Source organism: Chrysochloris asiatica, unplaced genomic scaffold (genome assembly GCF_000296735.1).
Source record: "Chrysochloris asiatica unplaced genomic scaffold, ChrAsi1.0 scaffold00039, whole genome shotgun sequence".
Taxonomy (NCBI): Eukaryota; Metazoa; Chordata; class Mammalia; order Afrosoricida; family Chrysochloridae; genus Chrysochloris; species Chrysochloris asiatica.
Genome location: NW_006408557.1, coordinates 14,860,932 through 14,870,952, shown reverse-complemented (window position 1 = coordinate 14,870,952; position 10,021 = coordinate 14,860,932). Strand labels below are relative to the sequence as shown.

The following is a 10,021-nucleotide window of genomic DNA, read 5'->3' as shown; positions in this document are numbered from 1 at the left end:
TCTGACATTCATTTTGGTCTTTTTTTTCTGTCCTGTGTTTTTAATTGCCATTTGCTTTTTTCATGTACGATGTTCTAGATGTTATCCTACAACTCTTCTGGTCTTCAATCATTAGTATCTAGTGCATCAAACCTGTTCTTGAGATGGTGTCTAAATTCTGGTGCGATATATTCAAGGTCATATTTTGGCTCTCATTGACTTGTTTTAATTTTCTTCAACTTCAGTTTGAACTTGCATATTAGCAATTGGTCTGTTCCACAGTTAGCCTCTGGTCTAGTTTTGACTGTTGATTTATTGAGCTTCTCCATCATTTCTTCCTACAGATAGAGTCAATTTAATCCTGTGTATTCCATTTGGTGAGGTCTGTGTGTATACTCGCCATTTATTTTGTTGAAAAGAAAGGTATTTACAGTGAATAAGTCATTAGTCTTGCAAAATTTCTATCATGTAGAGAACGCTAACATACTTTCTATTATGTTAGTATTTAACAGGTATTTCAAGGTAGATTTTGAAATGCACTTTTAACAATGAATGCCATTCCTCTTCAATTTGTTATTCCTAGCATAATAGTAAACCATGATTCTTCAATTCAGGATGGCCAATACCAATCCATTTCAGCTCACTCATGCCTAGGGAGTCCTGGTGTGGTGCTGTGTGCTGTAAGATAAGCACTGGACTGCTAACTGTGAGTTGGTGTTTCAAACCCATCATCTGTTCCTCAGAAACCCTATACAGGGTCATTATAAGTCAGAACCAACTGACGGCACTTAACAACAACAATGTCTAGGATATTGATCTTTATTCACATGCCACGTTCCAAATATCCATGGATGTATACAGCTGTTTTTTCTCCTTTTGAGTCATGATCCATCAGCAAATGAATGTCCCCAAAGCTTTAATCCATCCATGTCATTAAGGTTGACTTTACTTTGAAGAGGCACCTCTTCCTCAGTTGTATTTTGAGTGCCTACCAACCTGAGGGACTTGTCTTCCTGCATATCAGACAATGTCTTGTTGCTATTCAGATGGTTTTCAGGGGCTATTCCCTTCTTAGTCTGAAAACTCAACTAAAACTTTCCACCATGAGTGACCCTGCTTGTGTTTGAAACACCCAAGGGTTTTGGCATGTTGTGCTTTCATTCTCATTTGATGTAAGGGATTTTTTTCATTTCAGTTTTTATTTGTTCTGCTACTCAGTTTGTTTTAGCAGGGTCCTAGTCAGTTTCCATGTATTTGATTTTTTTTTTTTTTTCTTACTCTTCCTATCGTTGATTTCTATTATAGCATTGATCTGAAAAGATGCTTTGTAGTATTTCTGTGTTTTAAAATTTATTGAGACTTATTTTGTAGCCTAACATTTGCTCTATTCTGGGAAGTACTCCATGTATGCTGGAAAAGAATGTATATTATGCAATTGTTGGATTGAGTGTTCTATATATATCTACAGAGGTCAAGTTGGTTGTTGTGTTCTTTTATTTCTTTGTTGAATTTCTTTGTAGTCATTTGGTCCTCCATCACATTGGTGTGATGTCTTTTTCTCTCTCAAGCTTGATGTATGTATTGCGAGGCGCTTTCATTAGATGTGTAGCTATTTATTGTGGTTGTCCTCTTGTTCAACAACCCTTTATTGTAACATGCCATTCCTTGTCACTTATGCTGGTCTTTGCCTTAAGGTCTATTTTATCAATATTACCACACCTGCTCTTCTCTGATTTCCATTTGCTTTTGATTTTCCATCTTTGATTGTTAGTGTATTTTTATCTTTGTGTCTAAGGTGTGTCTCTTGTACACAGCGTATTGATTGATGGGTCATGTTATTTATCAATTCTGATTAATATGTCTCTTAACTGGTTTTTGAATCTTTTTAATTTTTTTTGTAATTATTGATAGCTTTGAATTTATTGCTGTCATTTTGCTGTGGGCTTTTGTGTGTGTGTGTGGTGCTGTTTGTTTCACATAATTTCTAGGCTCCGTTCATTTTGTTTTGGGTTTTCTTGTCATTTTCTTTGTTGCTGTTGTTCTAGTGTTTACTAATGCTTGATGATTTAACTCTTATTTTGGTAGTAGGTTTATTAGTTTTCTTAGAGGTTACCCTATAATTGATTATTTTCTTCCAAAATTTAAAATTGTGTTCTATCTTGAAATTATCCAGACTTCTTTTCCGTTTGGAAACTCTGTAACTACATTATTTACTTCCTCTTTTCACTTTGTAGTTGTCCTCATTTACAAATTGATAACTCTGGTTCCCTGTTTTTTACTTTGTGGGTTTATTTTATTTTGGATGCTTGTATATTTGGGTTGGCTTCTGCGTGATGTTGTCATGTTTGCTAATCTCATTGTTGGTTCTCTGAAGAACTCTCTAGTACTTCTTTTTAGCTTGGTCCAAATTTAAGAATTCACCACTATGTTATCCTTTAGATCACAGGGTCCCTAGATTACATTTAGTAAATTTACTTTCTTTTTTAACTCTTTAGGAAATAATTACATATTTTACATTAATTTAGGTATAAAATAAATTATTTTAAAACAATATCCTATACTAGAAAATTCCACTTGTTGTTGTTAAGTGCCGTCAAGTCAATTCCGACCCATAGCGATCCTGTATAGGGTTTCCAAGGAGCAGCTGGTGAGCTTGAACCTCCAGCCTTGCAGTTAAAATGGTTTGCAGTCTGGCACATTAGCCCACAGCACCACACCAGGACTCTGATAAAAATTCCACTAGGAAAGAAATAATAATATATACATTACCATGTACCTTATTCTGTCCACCTTTCTGAGTCTTCTTAGATTTGTTTTATATATATACTTAAACATGGTTCAAGCCCACCAACTGCTCCACAGGAGAAAGATGAGGCTTTCTGCTCATGCAAAGATTATGAAACCTTAGAAACCCTGTACAGGGTTGCTTTGAGTGGGAACTAACTCAAGGCACTTAACAACAACTGTGGCTTTTAGTTGCACTTAGTGAGAGAAATAAAGGAAAGTATGTCTATTCCTTTCTGAGAGTGGGAGTTCTCAGAATCATTTTTAATAGACCAGCACTTCATGGGAATGTATATAATATTTCTTATTTAGTAGAATTTTCTAGAATATATTTCATAAGTAAACTAATGTAAAAAATATGTAAGTATTACACAGATCAGCGAGGTCGTTTTGAACCACAAGGTTGGCAGTTCAAACTCACCAGTTGCTCCTCGAAAACCTTATGCAGAGTTGCTATGAGTCAGAAGTGACTCGATGGCACTTAACAACAACAATCTAGTAGAAATTTCTAGAATATATTTCATAGTTAAACTTATGTAAAATATGTAAGTATTTCCTACAGGGCAAAAAAGAAAAGTAAAATGGCTAGTTGAAAGAAGGCAATTTTTGAAAAAACTGAGCTCTGTTTTTTTTTTTTTGCCTAGGTTGGAACAAACACTATGGACAATCCTTTGTTGAAGTACAGTGCAAAGGATTACTTCTTTAAAGCAGCCCTATGTCACTTCATAGTAGATGAGTTAAATGCAAAGGTAAGAAGTCCTTTGGGGCTAGTGCACTGATGCAGTTTTCCCAGGAGTATAGGCCTCAGATACGCTATCGTTTTTGAAATCAAATATTTTCATAGCAAGACTAAACTAGATACATTTAAAATAATAATAATTCTCTAATAGGTTTCCCAACTGTGATCTTGTACTGACTGCTGAACTGTGTTCATAAAGTTCCTTGGTAGCCAAGTTTCCTTTGGCAATTTTGCTTTAAAGAGAATAGGCTAAGGAGGAAGTAATAAAACTAGTGTAACATTCTTTTTTTCAATCAGAAAAAAAAAATCTTTGTTATTTCCTTCCAAAATAAATCACATTCATTCAAAGAAAATGCTCACTGGAGAATACAGCTTTGCTTCAAAGCCCCCTTCCAATGGCTTTAGTGTCCTTATTGGCTTGAAAATATGAGCGTGCTTCAAAAAATTCCTGGAAGATGGAATAAAAAGATAATTGGATTTTTTTCATAAACTTTTTGAATCCTCTTCTTATGGTCACTGTGAGTTACAGTTGACTCAACAGTGGTAATTGAATTTTTAATCACAGCAGAAACAATGGAAAGACAAAGGTGTTTCCCATTTTTTTATGTTCACTCTGGCTACTGAGGCAAGTTATTTTCCCAACTACAACTCTGACTTGGAGGGATTTGGGGTGAAATGAGGAGTTGAAGGGAAGTTGAAAAGCAGAGTGAAAACTGGGAGACAAGACTTGGACAAACAGCCTTTGTAGTGTTGATAATGGTTTGGAGTTGAAAGAACAGAAAGAATTAAAGTCACTAAGAAAAACAGTGTTATTTCTTCTAAACTCTAATAGTGGTCTGGATTTTATTTATATTTTATTTGGAATTTGGACAGAGTGTTTATATTTAATGGATGAAAATAAAGACACCTGACCTAACTTTTTTCTTTCTTTCTCTTTTTTGCAAAATCAACCACTTCCCTCCTTTTACTACAAAACATCTACCTTTACATTTCCAACCCTCACAGTCAGTCCTGATAGCAATGATTCACTATTGTGCCACATGAGTGCTATCCTCATCACCTTTCATCAGCCCCATCCAGACAGATTGGATACTACTCAGTGGCGAGTCTGCCTTCCTCCACACCTTCTCTAGCTAGGCTGCCTCTTGAAAGCTTGTAAGCCAGTCACTTCTTGCCTTTGTAGCCCCCCATTTTGGGTAGCCAGTGTCCAAGTTGCCCATCCCTGTCTACCCTGTGTATCGAGGGGGTGTGACCTAACTTTTTAAGAATTAGATATGTTCACATTGATTTCTCTATAAAAAGTTAGAAAAATTGGGTTAGAAATTTATTCCTAATTGAAATTTTAAATAAATAGGTTACATATGTTGATTTTAATATTACATTTAGCAGCTCGCTTCTTAAATATTTAAATTGATACAGATAAATCTAATTGAAGTTAATATAATGCCAAAGGCTTTGTTTCTTATTTCCATAAATCTGACATTAATGGACTTGCTTTTCTTTCATAGCTTGCTCTAGAGAAATATGAGGAAATGTTTCCAGCATTTACAGATTCAAGAGAATGTAAATTATTAAAAGTAAGTAATTTTAAAGAAAAAAAAGAATCTTTTGCTGTCAGGTGACAACTTTAGGTTGGGAATTAAGTGAGATTTTAATTGCATGAAGTTTGTGCTTGATAGGACCTGGTGTTTTTTGCATTATGAGTCTTCAAATGCCACTGCACTCACTCATCACGTACTATCTCATTATCTGACATTTATAACAGTAGTAAAAGAATCTACTATCCAATAATTTTTCGTATGAATGACACACATCGGGAAGTAATGAGCATGAGCAAGGCCTGAGTAACGCAGGCTTTGATAATTATATGACAACTTGACTGCGCCTGAGTCTCAGTGGTATGGTGGTTATATAATTATCTGGTCACTGTCCATTGTATGATTTCATGGGTCATCTTCCATTTTTGCATAATGCCAGTCTTCATATAATGATTATGTTTTTTGGAACCTAACTATGTTGATAAGTGAGGAATAGGTATACAGTGAGGAACATAAGATTTTGTTCTTAAGCAGACAATTTGGAAATGTTAATACCAAAGCTGGATTTTTCACTTGCATTTGATTATCCCAGTTTTTGAGGAAGTTAGCAACATCAGTTAATGTGACATGAGTGCTGATTCTTTGTTTAAAGTATTCACAGATGGGACTTTTTTCAGCTTGCAAAATGAATTATTTCCTATTGTTATTTTATAGAAACTTCTAGAAGCCCATGAAGAACAGAACAGTGAAGCTTACACTGAAGCGGTAAGTTATACTTTGGAGATAAAGTACATTCTTTGGAAGTTTAAGTAACAGAAACTTCTCTCAGTTTCAGTTATTTCTGAACATTTACCTGAACATTATTAGCATACCTAAGTGTATTTTCCAAATGCCATTTTTTATGTATCCTGTTGTTGTTATGTGCTGTGGAGTCGCTTCTGACTCATAGCGACCCGGTACAGGGTTTCTGAGGCTGTAAATCTTTACGGGAGCAGAAAGCCTCATCTTTCTCCTGCGGAACAGCTGGCAGTTTCGAACTGCCAACCTTGTGGTTCACAGCCTGATTTGTAACTGCTACGCTACCAGAGCTACAAACCTTTAAAATTGGACAGTTCCATTAACCATTAGACTATGCTAGAATAGCAGCTGTGTTGAGCATTGTTTCTTGGCTGAAGCTTAAAACTGTAATTTAGTTGTGAGCCTAGTTCAGGAGCAAATATCTCATATAACAAATAGCTCATTGGCTGTTTCTTTTGAAAATATTCTGACTCAAATTTAAGTGTAAAGTAAAAATGGTTACTTTTCTGTTCATAATATAAAATATAAGCAGTGAGGATTTGCTGTTATATTCTTGGTTTAAAATAAATGGAACTTCTCTTTACATTCATTATTCAGTTTTCTCATTTGTTTGCTATCTTATGTGTGTAGAACTTGGATCCTGGTGTGGAGCTATAGAATTAGCATTGGATTGCTAACCTCGGGGTCAACTGTTCAAACCCACTAACCACTCCTCCTTAGAAGCCTTGGACAGGGCAGGGTCCCCATTAGTTGGAACTGACTTAATGGTACTTAACAACAGCAACAACATGTGTAGAACTAAGCAAATTTCTTAGTTTCCTTCATTAATATACTAAGATGAATTAATACGAAATGGTAGTGCAAAAGAGTATCTTCCTATTTAACTTTTGTGACAAAACTATTTTAATCCTATTGAAATTTTGTTCCTTGATATTGCATTGAAATATGTTAGAATGTTGTTTCCACACATCCTAATTTTGAAAGTTAAGTTTCTTTCATTAGGTGAATATGAGAACAATATGAAGGGGCTTCAAAAAGTTCATGAAAAAAATTCCATGATATTTTAATTACGTTTTTCCACAACTCTTTGAAGCCCCCTCATAATAATTTTCCATGATCTTATGTTGTTAAGTGCCTTGAGGTCTGTTCTGACTCATAGCAACCCTGTATAGAGTTTTCGAGGAGTAACTAGTGGCTTTGAACTGTTGACCTTGTGGTTAACAGTCCAGTACTTGTCCTATAGCGCCATACCAGGTCTAATTCTTAATAAAGAGTCTAATTTTGTCACACTAAATGCACTCTTTCAGTTACAAAGGCTATTGGGAATTTTTTCCATGCATAAAGCTCTGGAACTTGTCAGTTTTGTTGGTGTATCTTGTCAAGTTGGCACCAATAGATTATAAATCTTTACAGAAATAGAGATCCGCATCTTTCTCCTGAGAATGACTGATGGATTCAAACTGCTGACCTTGCGGTTAGCCACCAAACTTGTAACCCACTATGCCACCAGGACTCCAAATAATAAAGTAATGAATAGCTTTTACTGACATAAACTAGGATGAACAATTTCTTATGAAGAAAATCGATGGATTATCACTGTAAATAATGAAAGAAATTAAGGGTAGTATGTTTTGTGTTTTGATTGCATTTCCATGTAATAATTCCTATTCATTTTCCCTGTGAACTAGGTAAAGGAATTTGACTCAATATCTCGCTTGGATCAGTGGCTTACTACCATGTTGCTTCGTATCAAAAAGTCTATCCAAGGGGATGGAGAAGAAGGAGATGGAGACCTAAAATGAACTGTTTATATTTTTGTGGCATGTAGCTAACTCTGTTTTTTGTCATAGGGTCAAATCTTCTTTATGGGATGCCCATGTAATGGCTCAATTTTGTTGCATATGAACCAAACAGTATGTGTAATATTTAAGCTCACCGTTTCTTTGTGATGGCGATTTGTGGGTATGATGTGTGATTCATGCTTATCAGAGCCCCCAGAATTTTCTGAGAAGTGCTTCATAATCTTATCTCTATGTTCATATTTTCAAATCCCATATTTAATTTTGCCATTTTTATGTTCTTGTACCCAACCTAATTGTTATAATCTCTATAAATTGGCATCTGGGTTTGTTCTCTAAATATATGTGTTTAGTTAGGACAGTTACTAGAAATGAGTTTATAACTTCCTTCACTAGAAATTGCTTTTATTTTTGGTATCCTGTAACTATTTTGATGGTGCTAGTGACAAGTTCCAGTGCTTTTTATATTGTTTTGTATGATACATGCACATTTCAGAATTTCCAAGCAGCTTCGGTCTGTTGGCATCACTCACACTGTGAGGACAGAGAGCTGCCTTGGCAGTGCCTATGTGTGTGAGTGTCAAGATGGATCTGACATATACTTACACAAAGAGGGAGAGAGAAAATCCAATAGAGACTAACTTTTCTTGTTCCTTTAGATACTTTTCCTTCTTTTGGTGGTGGTGGTGGTTCTAACTTACAGTGACTCTGCTATACAGGGTTTCCAAGGCTGTAAATCTTAACAGGAGCAAAAAGCTTTATCTTTCTCCTGCGGAGCAGCTGGTAGTTTCCATCTGCTGACCTTGTAGTTTGCAGCCCGATTCATAACTTTTAGTTGGGTGGAAATCCCGTTCTTTATATTCACATAAGGGTGTTTTAATAGGCACATAGTTATTTCCTGATTTTGGTTTTCATATAGTTTCCCACACTGATATAATTAGTCTTCCGTATCTATATGTTCCACATCTATCGATCCAACTAACCAAGGATCAAAAATACATTTTTTTTTTAAATGGCTCCTGAAAAGCAATTAAAAGATCAAAGCAATCCCTCAAAGACTAAGAGGAAGTGTAAAGTGCTGTTTACATAGCGGATGAGGCTGTGTACTCCTGTAAAGATTTGCAGTCTCAGAACCCTTATATAAGGTCTCTATGAGTTGGAATCAACTCAGTGGCCATTGTTATGTGCTGTGGAGTCAGTTCTGACTCATAGTGACCCTATATAGGGTTTCTGAGGAGTGACTGGTGAGTTTGAACCACCAACCAACCTTGGAGTTCAAACTGACTGTATGGTCAAGTGCTTATCCTACAGCTCCACACCAAGACTTGGGTTTTGTTTTTTTATATTAAATAATCTAGAGACAAATTCAAGGTATAAGAAGGATGACTGTAGGTTAATATATGTTATTGCTACACCATTTTATACAAAGGGGCTTCAAAAATTTGTGGGGAAATTGTACTATCTTCACTTCCATTTTTCTGTAAATTTTTTGAAGCCCCTGTAGATAGAAGACTTGAGCACCCATGGATTTTGGTCTGAGGAGGGACATCCTGAAACCCATCTTTTATAGATACAAATGGGACAACTGTAGTGTCTTCTATGCCACAGTCATTTACATTTTGGTCAGGGCTGGATAGATTATCTGTGATGAAGCTTGAGAATGTGTGTAAATAATTACATCCATTTATTTAACTTGATAGTTAGGTGGGGGTGAATCTGGCAGGTTTACTATATGCCCAGTTGGGCAATAACCTCAAGTTACTTCTTAGCTGATTATTTTATCTTCTTTAATGGAACTCTGTCCTGTTTATTCTGATTTAAATAATATATGCTCTCTTCTTTTCTGTTTGTTCATCTATCTTAGCAGTATTGAGAGATTTGTCTCCAAGCTCGCTGATTCTGGCTTCCATCCCTTCAATTCTGTTCCTTTGCCCTTTCAGTGTGTTGTCCATTTCTGATATTTTAGCATTAATTGTCTGGAAGCCTTTTGCAGGTTTTTTATAAATGCCAGTGCCTGTTCCTATAGTGCTTTTCTATTTCCTTATTTTCCTCTCCTTCTCTGTGGAACATTTGATGCGATTTATTTGTGTCCTCTCCCTCTTTTCTTTAGTTAGTTTTGCCAATGGTTTGTCAATTTTATTAATGCTTTCAAAGAACCAGCTTCTTTGTCCTGTTGATTCTTTCTATAGTTTTTCGGTTTTCCATCTCATTTATTTCTGCTCTTAAGTCTTTATTATTTCCGTTCTTTTGGTGACTGTAGGTTTCCTCTGCTGGTCTGCTTCTAGTTGTTGAAGATGCTTTGTTAATGTGTTGATTTTGGCTCTTTCCTCTTTTTGGATGTGTGCATTTATCGCAATAAATTGTCCTCTCAGGACTGCTTTCGC

General features: G+C 35.7%; 1 protein-coding gene across 3 annotated transcripts in view; it reads left to right on the top strand.

Moving 5' to 3' along the window:
- The window catches only part of NAPB (N-ethylmaleimide-sensitive factor attachment protein, beta), a 67,014-nt gene extending 59,374 nt beyond the window's left edge, over nt 1-7,640 (top strand). For all 3 annotated transcript variants that reach the window (XM_006860661.1, XM_006860660.1, XM_006860659.1), the window contains 4 exons: nt 3,408-3,512; nt 5,011-5,079; nt 5,755-5,805; nt 7,527-7,640. In XM_006860661.1, the coding sequence (XP_006860723.1) occupies nt 3,408-3,512; nt 5,011-5,079; nt 5,755-5,805; nt 7,527-7,640 (339 nt within the window). The remainder of the gene's footprint in view (nt 1-3,407; nt 3,513-5,010; nt 5,080-5,754; nt 5,806-7,526) is intronic.
- Nucleotides 7,641-10,021: the final 2,381 nt, after the last annotated feature.